At 32.0% G+C, this 21,318-nt stretch overlaps 1 protein-coding gene across 2 annotated transcripts; it reads right to left on the minus strand.

The window, feature by feature from the left end:
* Nucleotides 1-705: 705 nt before the first annotated feature.
* Nucleotides 706-19,356, minus strand: LOC114417893 (calcium-transporting ATPase 9, plasma membrane-type-like). Of its 2 annotated transcripts, XM_028382943.1 has the most exons (35): nt 19,200-19,356; nt 18,937-19,075; nt 16,251-16,480; nt 15,435-15,551; nt 15,306-15,345; nt 14,481-14,596; nt 14,263-14,394; nt 14,086-14,175; nt 13,361-13,430; nt 13,043-13,113; nt 12,890-12,973; nt 12,731-12,808; nt 12,581-12,652; nt 12,037-12,120; nt 11,845-11,927; nt 11,631-11,739; nt 11,493-11,548; nt 11,335-11,377; nt 11,173-11,256; nt 10,235-10,372; nt 8,603-8,668; nt 8,406-8,504; nt 8,050-8,160; nt 7,555-7,722; nt 7,241-7,300; nt 6,934-7,098; nt 6,594-6,710; nt 5,422-5,520; nt 4,349-4,486; nt 3,733-3,833; nt 2,943-2,988; nt 2,682-2,813; nt 1,662-1,769; nt 1,479-1,570; nt 706-1,194 (listed from the first exon to the last, which is right to left on the minus strand). In XM_028382943.1, the coding sequence occupies exons 3-35, from the start codon at nt 16,437-16,439 to the stop codon at nt 1,080-1,082; spliced, it is 3,273 nt and encodes a 1,090-aa protein (XP_028238744.1). In that variant the 5' UTR covers nt 16,440-16,480; nt 18,937-19,075; nt 19,200-19,356; the 3' UTR covers nt 706-1,079. The 2 variants fall into 2 exon arrangements, with proteins under 2 accessions (XP_028238744.1, XP_028238745.1); XM_028382944.1 differs by lacking the exon at nt 16,251-16,480.
* Between the last annotated feature and the right edge of the window lie 1,962 nt (nt 19,357-21,318).

Genomic DNA, 21,318 nt, shown 5'->3' on the forward strand with positions numbered 1-21,318 from the left:
ACACACGTGATTTCTTGTTGCTTCTAATCCACAAAAGTGTTGATTGTAAAGTCTTGTGTGTGGCCCAGGAACTTAATAAGAGAATTTACCAGCTGAGGCTGCGTAATGCACGTGTTTGGTAGCGAGTTCACGTATTAAGACTCAATCGCAACAAGTGAAATAGTGTTTCATGCTAATAATGATCAAGGCGAGCTAGCTACATTTTCACTCGTCAATTCAATTGAAGAGCCAGCCAACCTCAGCATCAGTCAACACCCTTTTGATGCCTCCAGTTCTGCATGTTTCCCATATGACCGTTCTATATATTTATATTATCTAAAATTGATTGAAAGTTCAATTGGTTGCTTAGTGAAAATTTTAATTTTCTTGCTATCTAAAATGGCGACATTTGAGTTAAAATTTTATATACTTTAAAATTGTTGACCACTTGTCTAAGAGATTCGATTCTTATCTGCGTAACAGATTGCGTGAGCCAATTAAATTGCCAGCTTTTATGCTTATATTATAGCAGACAGGGTTCTTAGTTCACGTGATATGTGAAACAAAAAGGATTTATTTACGAAAATTTACGTACGAAAATCCTTATAAATGAATGGGAATCATTGGTGGAATAGTAAACTGAATTCAAGCAATCACCGCGATTCTTCATTTTTCACATCGAAAAAATCCGCATAAAAGAATTCATACTAAATAACAAAATCTATATGAAATATAAATGGCTAAAATACGCTATGCTTTCCTTAATTTGTTTGGGGAATCGAACCTTGCCAATGCTAAAAAGTCAGTTTGATAGTATTTCACTATTTATAAAGTGGCAAGGGGCAACTCTAACAATATCTAGAAATGTTACAATGTACAGCTGAACCAAAAAATGAAATGATGTTAAAAGTAAAAGGAATCACGTAATGACTGCTTTATGCTTAAACCCTTTGGGATTAATTGGATAATATACATTTCATTGGAATTCTAGAAGGATGGTTCAGCAATATGGAGCAGTAATAATATATACTATATTGTAACCTGTGAGGCGTTAGCTTAATATGCATGCATGGCTGGTTATCCACTTGAGGAAGCGATGCCTATTGCGTAGCACGAGACCTAGACCTCTTCAATCGCCTGAGTGGTTTCAAGAAGTAACGAGCCAATGGTGTTTTGGGAACTGGAATGAATTTGCCGACTATAGCAAGGGGCCAGCTGTAAGATGGCAAAAGCAATAACTATGAGATATGATTTGTTGCCAAAATGCAAAAGCTCCGGTATAAAAATTAAGAGCAACTAGTACGCGGTAATTTTACAGTTTGTTCATACAAGGGAGCTAAATCATGTTTACAGCAAGAATTCAATAATAATGGTAATGTTGTATAATGAAGGATATAGAAGTCTTCAACTCTGGATTATGACCAAGAGCGTGAATGTATGATTCATCGATACTCCAAGAACTACCATTATCAAATGCTAATGCAGTTGAGTGAACTAACCTGACAAGGCCAATACCAAGAGAAGCAAGCCATAGCTTCCAATCAAGTCTCACTGTTGAGGTGAACTTTCCAAGGAACTCGATGATGATTATCTAACAATTTGAAGTAGAGTGAGAAAGCAAGCAAATGTTAAGAAGTAGTAGTAATTATTAAGAACACAATAAAGCAGAGATCGCTATTCACCTGAAGTATAAAGGTCACTCCAACAATTCCCATGAAAAGTTTGTTATTCGTCACTCCACGGAAAACATTCATTTCATCGGGTTTCCGAGCATTGAATTCATTGAATATCTGTAATTTGAAACATTTTAAATCTTTTAATTTGATGGATTAGTAAATTAATAAATTCTTTCCATTATTTACTTTTATAGTTGCACTTCCCTCTCAAAATGAGGGGAAGGGGAAAGTGGATTTAAACGCACCAATCAACTGTTCCACACATTCAATAATTGAACATGGCACTTGGTTTGTGCAAACCAACTGAAAGTTCTACACATTTTTTCTAAAATCATAGCCACCAAGGTCTAATGAACTTCTGTATTCTTTAGTGTAATCATTATTCACGTTGGAAATGTATTGAAAATCACAATAAAAATATATTAATGACATCTTAACAACTGCCCTAATAGTACTACTAGTTAGCAAGACCTAAATATTAATGCATTATTTCTCACAAAATCTAATTATTTTAAACAAGGGTATGTGCAGAAAAAAAATTAATGAGACTTAAAATATGTAAAACATCAATGGTGTTATACCATAGTGATAGTACATCCTTCTTTTCACTTTATCTGTCATTTGAGATTATAACACTGATTAAAAAAAGTAAAAAATCTCTGATTTTACTAAAATTATTTGTAATCTTTTAGTATGACATTTGTCTCTTTGATTTATTTTTTCTCTTTTTTTTTATAAGGATATAATTGAAAAAAATATCAATTAATATCATCTTTAAATTTTATATTAACAAATAAAAACATTCTTTTTCTTTAAAAGTGACAAAAAAAAACGGTTATTCTGTGGCTTATGAGAGACCCCATAGTAACTAATGAGAATAAAAGTGGTTTAATCCATCAACAATGGAAAAAATCCCAAGCAAAGGATAAATAAGAATATAAAAGGAAACAAAAGGGGAAAAGTAGTGGTTCCTCTGACAAAGGACCGGCCAAATATCTCATATTTGCATGTTCAAAAACCACTTACTTGGCACAGGACGAACGCGTTGAATATTAAAGTATTCTTCACTTGAAAGGCATCAGCTTTGGTATCTTGTTTTGGTAGAATACTTTCACCACAAAAGTTAAGAACGAGAAGAACTGCGATTTGATAGACAGCCTACGATGATAAATAATACTCATTAGACAATAGGACCTAGAGAGCCTCGTATGAAAATGTTTTTATTTGATAGACAATTGCAAGATTATCTTAATAAGTGTCCACATGGAATAAACTAATTTAATTTACCTGTACGATCAAGTTTCTCCACATGATATTTGTTATAAGAGATTCTCTGAAAGCCAAATATAAGATCATAGTTAAAGCGTGTATTTAATTCAAAACCCAAATGATCCATTAGGGCATGCAACTGCCTCAAAACTTCTTCAATGCCACCAGTTTTAAGGGATAGAATTATTTCCTCACCTTCCAATTCTGTTGAGCTAATATATCCCATTCTCAAACTATTATTTTCTTTTCCAATTGGATTTAACTCCTTTAAAGTGAAGAGTGCATTTTAAAAAATAAGAGCAGTAAAAATTGTTGATTAAATATTTAACAGGTAAGACTGCAACAAACTTCAGAATTTGTTATATATGTATTTAATTTAATTTATCATAAACAGTCACTGATTTTCTAATCAAAGTTGTAAGTGCACTTTATTATCATACAAGAGTGCACCTCCTCACTTTATCCTCTTTCATATATCCTTATGTTATGTCACATAATAGATTTTTCTATACAATTTAAATAAGTTGAAAATGAAAATATCATCTTAAATACAACAGTAGAGAGTGACATTCAAAACCAAACACAGAAACACTATGTTATGCCTCTGGTTGAAATTATGCATAGGAAAGTCAAAAGACCTGTTCCGATTGACCATGCCAGCATCAAGTGACAGACATATCACACATTTACTAAAATCAAGTATAAGAACCAAGTGTACATGTGCATGCTCGTTTTTGTGCTGATCAGTATAGTATTAAGGGTACCATAAATATTAAACTGCTTAGAGAGAAAGCCAATCAATCCAAACCTTCGGCCAACTGGTGATCTGTGCATTAGGCGGTCTGTTGGCGGTTCAGTAGCCAGTGCAAGCGCCCCAAGTGTATCCATGATAAGGTTGACCCACAAAAGCTGTACCCAAGAGCATGAACATCAAAAACCAAAATATACCTTTTTTTCATTGATGATGTTTTTAATCTACCCTTGTACGTAACTATCAGTCTTAGTTTTTGCTGACAAACACTAAACCCATGAGAAAAAATAGTTCACAAAGAACAATCTGATCTATAATCCAAACACAGTAAGATTTCCGGATGGTGAGTGTTGTTGACCTAAGCGTAAAGGACTGAGCTACTTCTCCTACTCATCGTGGGTGGCAGCCCATCCATAACAATACCTTTGAAGCAAACTCAACCCGCCCAAGTAGTACAACTTATAAATATTACGTTAATAAATCAAAGAAAAAACAGGAAAGCTTGTTTACAATTAATAAGAAATAGAAAAAAGTGTTCACAATTCCATGGCCTAAAGATGTTTGCGGTGGTTCAAATCTGATAGGATTTCCTGTTTTTCACCCCCTTTCCACTTTATTAGGTCTCATTAGAGTGTAAGGTGTGACACAAAAATAGAGAAGAGGAGATACGTACCTGCACTGCATTTAAAGGAACATCACCAGAAGTTATTGCTGCCACAACATTTATTACAAGAGCAGCAACATTAACCGTGAGCTGAAACTGGATAAATTTCTGAATATTTGCATATACAGAGCGGCCCCATCGGACAACCTACACAAAGAATGAAATAGACATCTCAGACAAATTACAAGATGAGCAATCCATAGGATACATGTGTCTTGGTGAAATAAATCTCTCCTTAAGCCAAAACCCAATCAAACCCACTACCCAATACACCTGACAAATTGGCTTGTTTCTCAGCCATGTCAAATTCATAGCCAATTGTTTTAAGCAGAAAGGGACAAAAGGAGGTAAATGTTAAAATAAAAGCTGAGAAAACAAAACAATGACAAAGGAAAAAGTAATAACTTTGTACTAGAATGTATTTAGTACTAATTTATGTAATTTTTCAAGCCAAAAGATAAGGTCCATGTATATTGGGAATTGAATTTTTATCACTAAGATTTAGGTGGCTTAGCAAAGTGAAAGATTGCATTTTACTAGATGAACCTTAGTTGAATGGATATATTAGAAGTTGTTTTTGTTTCAACTTTCAAAAGAACTTATTTATTATAGTTGGTGGCAATCTTCACTATAGATAGAGAAAAGAATTAGGGGAGAAACACAACACATGAAAAGAGAGTGTGTGAGAAGAGAGATTGTGAAACAAAATCACTTTGTTAAGAGAAAAGTGTCTTTGTGAGAGTGTTATCATTTCTTGTAATCATTGAGTGGGGTATTCGGATTTGTAAAGTGATACACTATTTGGGATGTGTTACAATCTTGTAATCATTTTTGTGATAGGAAAATATTTTTGAGACGGTTTCGTGGACGTAGGTAAGAGGTGTTGAATCACTTTAAATTCTTGTGGGAGCGTTGATGTTGCTGCTCTTGTAATAAGAGGTGTTGAATTCACGATCCTTTGTGGGTGTGAATAATTTTGTTTGTGGGAGCGTTGATTACCCAACAATTTACTAGGAGAAGATACAGGAAACGGAAGACAATATCATATCCAAGCCTGAGAATGTATTAAATAGAACACCTACCTTTACCACTGATGCAAAGTTATCGTCTAGGATTATAATATCTGAGCTTTCTTTTGCAACTTCAGTTCCTTGGATGCCCATAGAAAGACCAATATCAGCCTAAAATTCAAAATAGTAAAGCACGAGATTAACTATAACAAGATTCTTTTTAGTAAACAGGAATTATTTTAATAAATGGAACATGACAACCAAACAGATGGAGGCGCAAGAGGCAAGAAGAAAACTTTGACACCGCCAATTACCGTAGGTATCTCTATGTTAATTGCAACAATCTGTTGCTACAAATGCATAAACTTCAAGGGCCAAAAAAATAAAAGAAATGCATCCAATTTACTACTTGTGCTTGTGCGGAAGAAAAACATTTTGCGGACAAATAAGGGCATTTTTCGGGTTTTAGAAAACATTTTCTATTTTTACTTCCTTTTTCATAAATAATTACCGAAGTGTCAACTTATTTTCACTTTGTTTTGTTGTTTTTTTGTTTTCAAATATTTGTAAAAAATTCTTTTCATCATTTTTATACAATTTTTTTAAATAAAAAAGTGAAAATAAGGTAGCATTTTTGTAATCTTTGTGAAATCAAGAATTGAAAACAGAAAACATTCTCCATTCTCTCTCTCCTCATTTCTTCCTCCCTCTCCATCTTTTCAAATGGTAGTTAAACACATTAAGCTGGATTGTTTTTAGAATGTGATATTAAAGGCAACAGCTATTGGCATGGCAATGATTATAGATAAGGGTTAGTTTACAGAAAGAATATCACAAATGGCCACTTATTGCGTTTGTATTCCAAAAAGTTAGATCATCGGCAGTAATTACTGTTACATCCAGAATTTTGCCAACATTAATGACATGAAACTTGACATTCAAATATGCAGGCTTTAGCATTCAACTTCAACTAGAACCATGTCTACTGAACACATTGGAACAACTTCCTACGAGCTAAAGAACAAATTACACGGAACTTCATGTCTGCCAGAACAATTTTAATGAGAAAAGTTTATGAAAGTCATTCGAATCAAATATGGAAGCTTCATGATATACTGTTCAAATGTGTTCGTAGTGAAATATATATTCTGTTCACTCATAAGCAAGATTTCAGGAGATAAAAAGTTTTGTAGCTAATTTATTTCTCAACAGTCAAAAGGATGCATCCAAAGAATAGGACAGACCTCATGTAGGGCAGGAGCATCATTGGTGCCGTCTCCTGTGACCGCAACAACTTCCCCTCCTTTACGTAGAGCTTGCACAAGCAAAAGCTTGTCATTAGGAGAAGACCTCCCCATCACCTATATATATTATTCAAATTGTCATTATAAAATTATGTATCTAACTCGCATGTAATATGGCTAGAGTTATTAGCAATTTAGCAAGAACAGCATTTCCTTGTATAAGATTGGGAATGGAGAGAAAAAAAATCCATTTATCAAATATTTACAGCTAATGCATATAAATTAAAAAAATCACAATATCCACCAAAAAAAAGAAAAAATCACAACGAAAGAAACATACAGTTATTTTCTTGGCAATATCTTCTCTTTCCTTTTCAGATAGTTCACGGAATTTCTTTCCTTCAATTATATTTGGCTCAACAGCATCTTCAATTGAAGCCAGTATGCCACACTCCAAAGCTATTGCCTTTGCTGTTTGAAGGTTGTCTCCAGTAACCATGCGTACCTGTGAATTCATAACCGTAGAATGTGTAATGTGTTAGGTTCCCATGTTACATTTTGTATGACCACTCATGTCGTAGTAAAGCCAAAAACCACAATCAATATAAAACAAGACACATAAACTATACCCGTAAAACTCATATTACCTTAACACCAGCATCAGTGCATACTTTTACAGCATCTTTGACACCAGGGCGACAAGGATCCTGAAGATACAGACTAGTTTTAGCTTAAATAAAGGACAAAGGATTAGCGGGTAATTTGAAAGGACAAGGACCAAGCAATCTCCATTAACTCAATTCCATATTCATCAATAAATAATAGGATTAGGGTTTAAGAATATTATTATGAATATATGAACCAGAATGCAAGACTTATTTGTACATAAAACGAGAGTTACAAAACACACATAAAAAGTTTAAGACAATACACCAGGAGGAAATCTACGCTTGCAGTTTACCTTTATTCCAACAATAGCAAGCAAAACAAGCTCATGTTCTGGTAAGGACCATTGGTCTAAATCCTGCTCACTAGATGGAACTTTGTCTAATTCATAGGATCTGTATGCAATGGCTACACAACGCAAGCTGCGAGCAGCCATGTCATCAATAGCATCCTTGAAAAAACCCTGTGAAAGAATTTTTTAAAAATCAATTAATTAGGAAATTGCTGAAAAATTGTCAACTGCTCTCAGTTGTTATATTTTTGCAGGAACAATCAGATGCTATATTACCCGATACATAATTGCTAAATTTTCCATCAGAGTAACTTCAAATGACACTATAATCAAATTGATAAGAAAAAAGACATTGGTGGAAACCTTATTCCATGTATTTTTCCTTAATTTCTGATGGTTATAAACCAAAATAAAAATATAATAAGATCCCCAATGTTCAATTAAATGAATTTCATTCCATCAGCAAACTCTCTAGGACTTGAAACTGCCGTTCCTAACCTTCTCTTCTTCAATGGATTGCAATTGACCATCTGAATCAAGATATTGAGTACATGTTCCTAGAACTATCTCTGCAGCTCCCTTCCAATGTATATGTACTCCAGAATCCCCCTGAAAGGAAAATTGCATTAGTATATCTGATTAGCATAGAAAAGAAGACAAAAAACTAATATAATGAATCAACATGCAACCCATGCATGTAATATGATTCCATAACAGCATTCACTATTACAACTTAACTTAGTTCACAAGTGAAAGTTAATAATTGAAACAAGGATGAATACATGTCTCGTACTAGTTCACAGATTGCTCTAAATGAAAGGATGCATCAGTAAATGTTTTTATCAAATGATTACCAGCTTCAAAGCAACACCACCTCTCTTTTTCTCAGAATTGAAGGGGAAGACATGGAGAACTGTTGAATTTGATCTTATAACATCAAAATCCATACCCAACTGCCATATTGAAATGAGTTCAGCTTCAAAATCAACAGATTAATAGAGGGGAGTGATCAGAAAAAAAATAATACAAGAAAAAAAATCAGCAAGGGTACCTTTACTGCCCATTTAAGAATTGCCTTCTCTGTAGGAGATCCAGACACCTCTGTTTCTCCACCATCCTACAAAATCAAATACAGCGACAAATTTAATTCTTGATAGATATCAAAATATTAATCCAAAATATTCATAAAATCAAAATGATGGTAGTGACAATTAATGAGGACAACAATAGGTTAATAAAGATTTTTCTATCAGCTTTAATGTTACTAACACACAACAAGACCAGCACAATCTTGTAACAGTAAATGAAAAACCAAAAAAAAATTCAGTATATTGTTTGCTACCTATAGCTAATAATATCAGGTATTGTATTGGTTCATATTAGCCTCTATGGAAGAGACTAGCCACAAGCACACCAGATAACTATTATCAGATACCAAGTTAAGAATAAGAGCCTCCAAAAGCATTCATCAATTGTATTTTTAATTCCCATTCTTAAAATAATTTAGAACTTCTATATCTAAGTCACTTAGTATCAGCTTTATCAACATTACGTATGCCAGAGGCACAAAGATAAGTTGCAGAAACTGGACATATAATTTCAGGTTGCAACTGAACACTCATTTATTCAACAGTTGTCTTTAAATCCCAATTCTAGGCATTGAAACGTAAACGTAAGGAATTTAAGTTTCAGGAGTAGACATCTTGATTATGCTTATCAAATTGAACTCTCTTATAGAAACTATTTATTTGTCATCCATGAAATGTTATAACCAAACACTGAATTGCCCACTGCTTGCACATTTTATTTATCAATTCTGTAGGCATATTTTTCAAATGCAGTTTAGCAATTTTTTTTTTTTTGATCCATCTATAATATTGTTTTCAATTATTCTAGGACCAACTAAATTTTTATTTATCATTTCTGTAGGTAGATTTAAAAATATTGACTTTAGTAAACGAAATTCAGAAAGAACCCCAACAAAAATCTTAATTATTCTGAATGCATACTGTCAAGAACCAACTTTCCAAAAGCGTAAGGGGTTAGGTAAAGCCTCATGAATGATTTTATATCTCAAAAAATCCCCCTCACAAAAGAGCCCTTTGACTTGAAACATGGACAATGTATGTATAACTACTCTACATAGCCATAGGTGAAGGCTCAAAATTAGTCTATAAATCTACCACACCCTGCCACAGTATCACCCAAAATCCCATTGGGCTTGAACCATGGACAATTGGTCATGCTCGACATGCATGAGCATGACCATTTTACATTATCCCAAATTCAACTTAATTATGAAGAATGCGGAAGCAAGGATTGAATTCTTAACCACTTAGTTGTAGAAGCTCTAATACTATATCATGTACTAACTTTCCTAACAGCTTAAGCTGTTAACTGGAGGCTATGAATGAATTTATATCTTTAACACAATACTGTGTTTGCTTCAGATCTTCCAAAAGATAAATGAACATAACACATATGAACTTTGTCAGTACTTGTGAGCATATCAATGCTGCATGCAGCTGTCTATTTGAAGAAACACAACAAACTGTTCCTCTCAAACAAAAACTCTAATCAAAACCATGAACAAATCCTTGAGTTAATTTAGCTCCAGATATCACAACACAACATAAAAGGGAATCCTAGTTATAATTGTTAAAATTATGTATAAAAGGCGAACCTTAGGTACAAAAACATTTCCGGTTGTATTCTGTGCAATGCCCTCATTTATCAGAGACAATGCTTTTGGATGCAACTTTGATGAGTCATCTGGTGAATATACTTTCGTGCTCCCAACATATGCCTCAACTACAGTCATCTGTAATGCCATAAAATAAATCACCATCATATCTTAATAATCCAAAGGTTTTAAATTAAATGAAGAAAGAACAGATGACTTGGAGTTCAGCAGAATGGACTAATAGGTTTTTAACAAATTGTAAAACTTATTAGATAGACTATGTCTATGACTATTGACAAAAAATATGGACACATACATAATGGGTCTATCAGACAACTGATCTGTTTCAAGTTCCTTCTCTATATTTCTCCTTATTATACTTAACAAACAAGGTATCCTTCTCCAATCCATACAAAAGCCTTTTATTTGTGAACGGAAATGGAAATGAAACCACTTTGCTTCAACAACCAAAAAAAATCATGGGTATTTATTTTCATGAAGCTCTACTGTTTAAAAGTCCGGAAATTACCAACATTTTATTCAACAATAACATAAAGTGTTACGTAAGCAAATTACGAAGGCTAATTTCCAATTAACCCAAAACCGCCTACACTAAGAGAAGGGGAATTGAATAACTTGATAACGCTGGAAGCTTTTATTCATTTGCATAAATGTAAACTAGCAGAATGACAAGCCTTGTCCTGCCTGGCTGTCTGCATTTTTTATTTTTAGAATAACGTTTTATTTTTTATTTTTGGAATATAAAATAGAAGAGAGAGAGAGAGAGGATGGGGCTATAGTTGTAACAGTTAAAGGGTAAAATAGGTAAAACAAATTTGTAGATCAAAAACGGGGTATTGCCTTTACTAATGTTATAGATTATAAATTATAGCCATAATTCCCTCTAGATTGTCCAAGCCTAAGATAATGAAACTCGCCTGATTTAAGGTCAATGTTCCTGTCTTATCACTGCAAATTGTTGTGGCAGAGCCCATAGTTTCACAGGCCGATAGCCGCCGTACCTGCAAATTTTTTACTGTTAGAAAGGATGCCTTAAAACTAAAAATAACAAAAAGATAGATGCATAAAATGATACTTACCAAGGCCTTGTCTGCCATCATTTTCCGCATTGAGTATGCCAAGCTATTGCGAAAGCAACAGGAGGAAAATTGCACAGATTAGAAGCAAACAATATCTGTGGCCTAGTTTTGGCCATATCTATGTTGCATAATGAAATAACCTAGCCACTTGTACTTACGTTAAGGTAACAGCCAAAGGTAGACCTTCAGGGACTGCCACGACCACAATTGTGACCTGCATGGCCCTATATAGTTAAAAACTACTAAAAATAGAAAAAGAAAAAAAATGAATAAAACAGTTCAAAATTTGCACTTACTGCGATGGTAAAAATTTTGATGACATCATCTACTGCATTGCTAACACTAGTCTTTCCAGCAACAAATTCAACATTTCCATCTATATCTTTGGTATGGCCGGAAAAGTATCTGCAATTTCAGAGTCAAAATAAAGCATTTCAAAATGGCACAAAACCTGTTCCATGAGCTATAACATACATGAAAAATAAAAAATAAAGAGAAATTGAAGATTACCTGCCCAAGAGGACAGCAAGCACTAAAACAGCTACAGTAAGCCCAACTACACCAATAAAAGTTGCTACTCCATTCAAACGTACCTATCACATATCACCAAAAGTAAATCACACTTTTAACATCTTTGTTTTCATTACGGTACAGCTAAAGCAACAGCCTTTCTTTTTTTGTTTTGGATGGAGCAGGGGGAACCTGTAACGGAGTCTCTTCTCCAGTGTCCTCTGAGATACTTGCCATCAACAATCCCCATTCAGTATTTATACCAACACCAGTTACCTACAAATGGCAGTCTAAAATGTGAGGTGGCATTCTGTAAACTTTATTTATGTTCTTAAAGACCACTAAAAGCATAATCAAGATAGGAGTATTCTACACACTTTTGCATAGAGAAGAACAAAATTAACGACAAAGAACAACAAGAAGATAATAAAATTCAACAAAAATAATTGTTGAAAGAATCAAATTCATAGCATTACAAAGACACGTGTAAATTATTAGGAAAATTCTTGTGAAAAACAGTTATAAATGCCTAATAAACAATTATGGATAGATACAAAGAGAGAGAAAAAGAAAAGGAACATTGAAAAGTAAATGTTAGAAAATACAACAAACTATTTTTAATTTTTTCTTTATTTGAGAGTTGTTTCACAAAAATACATTTATACCATATAGCATTTTTCATATCAACATAATATCACGCCATAACAGCATAAGAGGATATGATATCATGTCATACCAGCATAACACCAACTCCATCTGCTACTTTGCAACCAGACATAAAAAATGGTGTTTTGTGATCCTTGTGAACCTACAGAACACTATTTTCTTAAAAGTCATAAGAATTAATAACCAATAATTTGGTCGATAGAAAGTATATAAAACATACAATCTTGCTTTCACCAGTCATACTGGATTCATCAATTGCAAGTGAATGGCCCGTGATTAATACTCCATCAGCAGGAACCTGAGTATGCCCATAGAGTAATCGGTGAACAAAAAATACTGCTCAATTTCCAGACAAACTCAAAATACCATACAAACTCACCTGATCTCCTATTTTAAGGGGTATAACATCACCAACAACAATATCAAATATTGAAATTTTAATTGTTCTCCCACCTCTAATAACCTGTAACAAGTTCAATAGTATTTAGTATAGGTACCCAATGTGAAGTTCCAATAATATAATGTTACACACCTCCAATTGTATATTTTGTTTTTCTGCATTCAAATTCTGAAACTGCAGAGACTGCCGATAATCACTGACAGCTGGCAGACAAAAAGGAAATGCAATTGCATAAAATTAGTCTAAGAAATAAATTGATACAGCTTGTATTAGAGTGACTAATGCTTATATTCCAAAAAGAACATAAATAGTCCAAGGCAAAATATAAGTTTGGCTGCACTCCAAATCTCAACATATGTCTCTCCTATACACATGTATAGATTTTGATTGAAGTAAATCCATGGATTATTTATAATAATAAAAAAAACAACTATCTAATATATACAATACCAGTAACTACAATGACAAGAAGAACTGCAAAAGCAATGCTTCCCCCATCATACCATCCTTCAGCCAAACCCTATCAATTACAAATAAAGGAAAGGATAAACCTTTGAGAATGACTTTGTCAACTCAATAGAAAATACCAAACAAATTTATTTAACTGACAAGAATAATCAGAAGATTCAAAACCAAGCGTCATGTAGAAACAGGTATATAAATAGAACAGAGGGGTCACAAAATAAAATGCACAAAGTAAACTGCTAAAATTTAGTAATGTCAGAAAAAAGCAAAAGACATCATGATGGAGTGAATATTGACTGTAAATAGGATGTGATGAATTCATTTTATTTTATCATGTATGCCATGCTCAAGCAACAATAATTTGAAATTAATGATGCAGGCCAGCAATAATTCTGAAACATAATTTCCAGAAAAAACTAGCATTACATTTTTATTTTTTGATTAAAACATCACATTTATGTTGTTACTGACAGGATGAGCTGATATATCCAGCTTCTACATGACATCTGACAATAGTATATTTTGAAGAAATAACTTTTTAATGCATTATAAGAGCATTCATAATTCACGTGTGTTCTTTTCTTGCTGCTAATGCATCTCACTGTTTTTATCCTGTTAAACAATTCTCCATATGAAAGAAATTATTCAAACCAAATAAGACGTGGTAGGTTCATCTTAAATTTTTTAGCAATTATAAATACTGATTGCACCTCTGTTTTTATTCCAAGTGCCAATGACACCGCAGCAGCTATTATCAATATTATGAGAGTCAGATCCTGCCAAGCTTCCCATAAAAACCTCTAAAACAATCACAAATCACAATTAGTTCATCAATTATAATTTCAGAAAAATATATATGTAGAATGATGAAGTCATTAAGAATATACCCAGAAACTTCTTCCTTTTTTCCGAGGATATGTATTAGTTCCAAATGCATTTTTCCTTTTTAACAGATCAGCATCATCTCCACTAATACCTTTATCCGGATTAGATTTTATTAAATTTGATAAGCCTCTAATCTGAACAAGATATCACTAGATTGTATTAGCAAAACAAATCACTTCAACATTTCTATAAGCAACCAAACAACATGTTGAAGACTTGCCCCTCCATATTGTTGTAAAGCAGAAATATTCTGATCCTTAGACATTGAAACAAGTTGTTCGAGCCCAATATCATAGTCACCAACTGGAGTTGGGGGTGACACTGCTGTACTTATCACTGGATGATTCAAAATATAAATTGAAAGACCATAATAAGTAACTCAAAATGCAGATTGCAATTAAAAAAGTAATAACCATTGACCACATGCAGTTATGTGCAATTGGTATTATTACAGTTAACAAAAAAACAAAGCTTGTACATTCCAAAAGCCGATTAATTAATTGAAGGCTACTGCCAAGATTCATGCTACAGAATACAGATTGATTTATAAACAATATATAATGAAATCCAAATAGGACTAGAAACTGAAAAGCGATTCACATTGCAACAGCTCTAAAGGAGAGTATGACTTTCGCCAGTTAAAATTTCTAAATTGCATATCCACCTAAGGTTATCAAACACATCAGAACATTTTAATGAAGTTACAGAAAATCAAATAATTTAATTCTTTTCCGGACCATTATCAATAGTCTGCTACTAGATCCTTTTGTGATACAGTACCTTAAAACCAACAGCATCAATGCCAAACTGTTTCTTTTTTTTTAGATTTTGTGCCAATAGTTGACCACTCCGGTTAATTTCTCTTAACATCTATATTTACACTACAAACTCACCATTGCCACAAATATGTGATTTGTTAATTATGTGTTAAACTAGTAGTAGGATAATGCTTAATAAAATTGTTATTTCCTAAGCTCATGGTAAGCAAAGATGACAATCATCAGAATCATTAAAAGATGAGAAGAAGAAAAATTAATAAGTGTACCTAGCTCGCGTTCACCGGCCAATCTGAAAAGCAGTGCTGCCTAATAAAACAATAAACGGTGGATTAGGAAAGTAAAAGATAGTTAGAAACAATTAATCAGGGAACACGTTTGTCATTCCGAAACATTACTCTTATGACTTGTGCATGGGCTCTAATCAAGTGTTTCTTTTGCTCTTTCTCTTCTTCCTTTCTCAAGTCCAAAGTATATCTAAAACGCCTGGACGCATTGAGCACGAGTGCTGCTTGCTGTACATGGGTGAAACTTCAGTTAGATGCCTTGCAAAAAGCAGACATACCGCTACACTAATGCACCTCGTCAAAATTACACTGGCTAAAGTCACAATCCAGATATATTAAAATAATGGTAAAACAGGCACCAATTAGCTTAAAGAAGAGATGAAACAGTAGTTTTGAATATGAATTAAATCTGAAAACTAACCCCTTCGGCCCGCACCACAGAAGCATCTTAGAATTTTCATGCTTTCCATTTTTTTAATAGGTCTGATCTTCTATTTCTATGCCCGGTATAAGCATGCATTAGCAGGTTGTTAATGGTCGCAACTGCACACACATTGGAATTTATTCCCTTATTTTAAATTTTAAACAAAACACGCGTTGCAATAACGTGTTAGATTGGAGATGAGTCCCAGCGAGTTTATATTTCCATTAGAAACCACGTTTAAGGCCAATCCACTAATTTTCTTCAGCCACATTGAGTGAGGTGCATTGAACAGCGAGCAAATGTACAGGGAAGCATTTATACATTTCCAGCAAGCACGCAACCAGGTAAGTATATATTAAACACAGAGAAAATGTACAATGATTTATTCATGTTGAGAAGGAATGAGCGCGATCGGAGTGGAACAATGTGGAAGAGAGGGATGCAGATTGAATGAGGAATAATAATAGAATAGAGGAGAAAATGCAAAGAGATAGAATGATTACTCTCCAACGGCGAAGCGTGTCGTGCGATACGTTCTTGGTTTGAGTAATGTCAAAAGGATCATCGGGATCCACGAGTTCTTGTTCGTCATCATCATGGTCGGAGGAGGGAGGGAGGGCGTGGTGGTCATCGTCGTTGGGGTGCCTGTTACTGTTAGCGATGTTAACGGTATGGTGGCCGTTCATGGTCATGGTTGCCTTCGCCTCCCAACAACAGCGATTTCGAATGCTCACTGCGTGGGAAACATCCAATACCAACCAATGTCAACAAAATTAATTTTAATTAAAAACAAATAATAATATCAATCAGTGCTATTGTGTGGCCATGCTAGACTAGCGCTCCGTTTCGTTAAGCTTTAGTGGCACACATTCTTTCATTCTTCTATTTTCTAAAATTATAAATTAGACATTAACCATTACTATCGCCACATCTATATATTCTCTCTCTATTATGTCATATGCTGGTTTTAATTAGTACTATTATGCTGCTTTTTTGGTACACCACTCTTGCCTTATACAGGTATATATGCTTAAACTACTATACAGCTATGTACCAAAAAATAAACTACTATATAGCTGCAGCTGGTGGAATTTGATAGATGCATCAGAATTTAAGAAAATACAATTTTAATCCCTAAAATTTAGTTTTTAAAAACCAATTTTGATTTTTGAAAATATCAGTCCCTCAAATTTAATGTTTAGGGACTAAAAATGTTTTTTTTTTCGAATTTTAGGAACTAACATGATTATTATTAAATTTGGGACATCAAAATCTAATTTGTGTAAAATTTTAGGAACTAAAAACAAAATTAAACATACTTAAAAATTAAATGATTTTTAATAAATTTTACAATTTTATATGATTTAAGTATTAATTTTATTATAATTTTAATTTTTTTATTATAATTAATTTACAAAATCTGATCTCAACCTCGATCAAAAGGGATTTTGTCAAATAGATATGAACATGTTATAATTTAATTGTCATGTCTATATCGTGACATTTGATTTAGAAAATATATATATTCATCTCTAGCTAAATTATTTTAATTTACTGGAATAAAATTCTTATTCAGCTTAAATGCGAATACGACTAGGATTAAGATTGTTGAGAATTTTATAAAATATATTTGGTTATTACTCCAAAAAAAAATATCAGTTATAAGTTTAAGGTCAATTATCATTAAAAAGAAAAGTTGAAACTATGATTAATTAGCATGGGGAAATTTTATTTCCATCTTTAAAAGTAAGAATTTTTAAATTCTTATTTATTTATAAATTAAAATGGAGTTTAGTACAAGAAAAAAAAATTATACCTAAAAATCTTGAGAATCATAATTCAGGAATGGTTAAAACTTGTTTTGCTGGTCACAAGTTTCTATAAAAAAAAATGATGAGCTAGCAATATTTTTATTTTCTTTTATTTATCAAATAAATGAAACTTTTCTTTGTCACTTTACGATGAATGTTGACAGTCCTTATACCAAATGTCATTCAAGGTTGAATATGAGAGCCAATATTTAAATGTCGATATTAGTTTTATATAATTCAAGATGAAAACTTAGTCTAAAGCGTATTAATTTCTAAGTTACATTCGTAAATATTTTGTATGATTAAATAAGATTTTGATGCTTCAAGTATTGATACATATTGATTTCAGTCCTTTAAAAATAATTTTAATGCATTTGTCCTAAAAAATTTAAAATTCTCCTTTCAGTCCTTTTATTTAATTCTATTAATTTGTTCGGTTAAATGTAAGTTATCTCTATTTATTGTAAATGATTTTAAGAAGACTCAAACTGTTACCATCAGTTGATATTTATTCCTAGAATTAGGTTCTACCACCAATAAAAGTAACATATAATTTTAATTAATTATCTTTTAAGACGCTTTTTCAAATAATTGTCTTAAAATTCTAAAATGTATTGTCTTTAAAATATATTTTTTTAAATGATTTTTTAAAGAACCATCATTGAAGTCTTTTACAATGATCGTCGAAAGTCTTTAAAGACTGTTTCCATCTTTAAATATCTTTTACAAGTGTTGTTTGTGGTTTTTGCAGTAGTGATTGTATGCACTGGTTTGGGAATAATAAAATTGTAATTTGAATTTTTTTTTTCTATTTTTACATAGCACACTGAATGTTAATGCTAAAAATGAAAATACAATATTGGTACAACTACCATTTAATTTATTAAGGAAATTTAAGTCAGTTATTGAGTATGTTGGAACATTGTTAATCATAAATAAGTTTTTAATACTTTTTGTTTTTCTTTAAAAAAAAATATGTCGAAGCATTCTATGCATTTAAAAAAATTCAAGTACTGTTATATAATTAAGTATATCAAAATTAAAAAATCAAAGTGCAATACAAAAGTTATGAAATGAAAGGGCAATACAAAAGAAAATCAAGTATTTAAAAAATGATAGGAAGATATATAGGAAAGAAGGAATTGAGTATCATATTTTGATCCATTAAATTGAGTAATGTGTTATAATAATTAATGAAATATACGACTTAAGGAAGGATGGATAGAACTAGTACTTTAACACAGCCCATTCTGAAAGGCTTATCATGAGGCGTTTTACCAAAATTAATTGTCAGATTTCACGCAGATAATACATAAAAAATGGAAATTAAATATACCAATTAATATTCAATAGAAACTGAAGTCTTATAGCTAATTACCTGATAAGGAAGAATGATGATGATGAATCTGGATAAGACGATGAGTTCATATATTTCTGGAATCGAGTTTCCACTTCCCGAGTACATATCACTACCGGTATTAGAAAGAGACTTGTTTTGGATGGGGAAATGGATGATTCTGCTATAAAGAAAAATGTGATGAACATGGCGAGTGATAATAAATGTTGAACAATGAAAACAAAATCTTTAAAAGACGGAAGCATATATATAGAGAGAGAGAGAGAGAAAGAAGATGTACGTACGGTTGTGCATGAGCAGCACTGATTTATAAATGGAGCTGATTTGCACAAAGGAGATTTGGATCCCATAGCAGATATCACGAATCAGCTGGTATTAATTAGCTAGCTTATTCGGTGTATTCGAAGAAAATTCAGACATAATTAAAGAGAGGAAGGAAAGATGAGAAGATTGACTTGGAAGACTTGAAGAAGCTAGGAAATTTCGTGGAAACTTCCTTTGTGGTGCGGGTACACCAATATGCACCAAACAAACTATTGTTTTTTTCTGTATTTTTGGCATTGGCATGCATGCAGTACAATATTCTATTGGACATAACAAGCATACTTCCTCAATTTTTAACACGTTTTTATAAGAAGCAGCAGATTGTGTTGATTCTGTGTTGGGGGGGATGTCTAAGAAAACGTATTTTTTTACGTTGAACACGGATATCTAAACACACTCTAAGAAATGTATTTATGTTATTGTTTGTAAGTTTTATCCTGTTTTATTTTAAGAAATTACTAATCTATTGTTTGAAACACATTTTTTCAAACTCTTTTATTACTAATTACTTTTTTAAACTTTATTGTTTAAAAAGAATTATATTAACCTATATTGATTTAAGTGAAAGAGACCTATACCCTCGAATAAGTAATCTTTAATTCTAATTTGGAATTTCGAGTTCGCTTAAAATGAATTAATCCAATCTAACTTACATTAACAGTGAGATAAATTCAAGTCATGATCAACCTGATTCAGCTTGCTTAAATCAGCAGGTTAAACAAATTGGGTTATTGAAATTAAAAAGTTTAAAAGTATAGTATAATATTAAAAAAATACATGATAATGTCAAATTATCAAGTACTTGTTAATTATCATTAATTGTTTCGCATCCTTTTAAGGTAAGAATGAAATAGATATTAAAAAATGTCGGTTGATCTTGTAGAAGTTGAATTTTGGTAATTGGTGGAGTACTACGACACAAGTTATTAGTGTACGTAGATAAAATGCATAGAATTAGAGAGAAGAGTGTACTTAAAGTTTGATAGACTCACCCATAAAACTTTCGTCAAGAAAAGGCCATATTCCTTACATAATGAGACATGGAATTCGCTTTTAAGGTGAATTCTTTGATTTGCTGTGTCTAATATTAACAAGAAAATAATGTTGCAAGGTTTGAAGTTGTATAGTCTAAATCAATTCAGCTAAATATCTATAATAACTATTAAAATTTTAAAAAAGGAGAGTATAGTATTCATCTTTTTGATATAATTAATTAGAATTTAGAAAAATTAAAAAATGTTAATAGTAATAAAAACCACTATTCGTAATATATTAAAACTAACTTATATGCATTTAAGTAAGTTATAAATTTTTTATAAAAGAAACTACTAGAATACTAAAATTAAATTAGTGAGTTGAAAGGTAAGAACAACACTAAAAGCAATAAGAATAATTATTTGGAATTTTTGTAGAAATCACAGATATTATTCACAAAGATAGTTTTGACCTAGTCGGATAAAATGACTATAAACAAAGATTATGATTCATAATATATTAAAAATAGATTACACGTGATTATCTTTTTCTCGTAGTTAGTGTTTTATTTTGCTATGTTATCTTGTAAAAAAGAATAGTAATTACATTAATTAAATGAATTATGCATCTAAAGATAATGTAATTATCAAATATATTAATTTAAAACATTTTTAACTAAAACACCTATAATCATCTTGATTAATTCAAATCAGAATATATATTTGTTATAGTCACTTAATCATTAGAATTTTATATTTTCGTAAGTTTGGAAAATAAAAAAATCACATTTCAGTAAGGGAATAAATATAATATTATGCGACATTTACCTACACAGTGAAACTTTATTTTTATATACTGACAATTAATAATTAATAAATGATTAATTTCGCAGAAGTTTTTTTAGAGGAATTTCACATAAGTTAATGGAACCGGTAAGCCTTTAAAAAATGAGAACCGCAAAAAAGGCCATTTGAGATATTTGGGCCTATTGGATGTGTAAATGGAGGGAGAGTACTATTGGTCCCTACCAAATTATTTTTGTTTATACCAGCAATTATCAAATTATCTTTTATCACCTCACTTTTTCTCATCTCAACTAAAATA

Source organism: Glycine soja, chromosome 7 (assembly GCF_004193775.1).
Source record: "Glycine soja cultivar W05 chromosome 7, ASM419377v2, whole genome shotgun sequence".
Lineage (NCBI taxonomy): Eukaryota > Viridiplantae > Streptophyta > Magnoliopsida > Fabales > Fabaceae > Glycine > Glycine soja.

Coding starts and splice junctions, on each gene's coding strand:
- LOC114417893 (XM_028382943.1), bottom strand. CDS start 16,439: ATGACCATGAACGGCCACCATACCGTTAACATCGCTAACAGTAACAGG. Junction 5,521..6,593: donor ATGCTCCTGCCCTACATGAG/GTCTGTCCTATT, acceptor TTTGAATTTTAG/GCTGATATTGGTCTTTCTAT. Junction 1,571..1,661: donor GAGTGACCTTTATACTTCAG/GTGAATAGCGAT, acceptor TCAAATTGTTAG/ATAATCATCATCGAGTTCCT.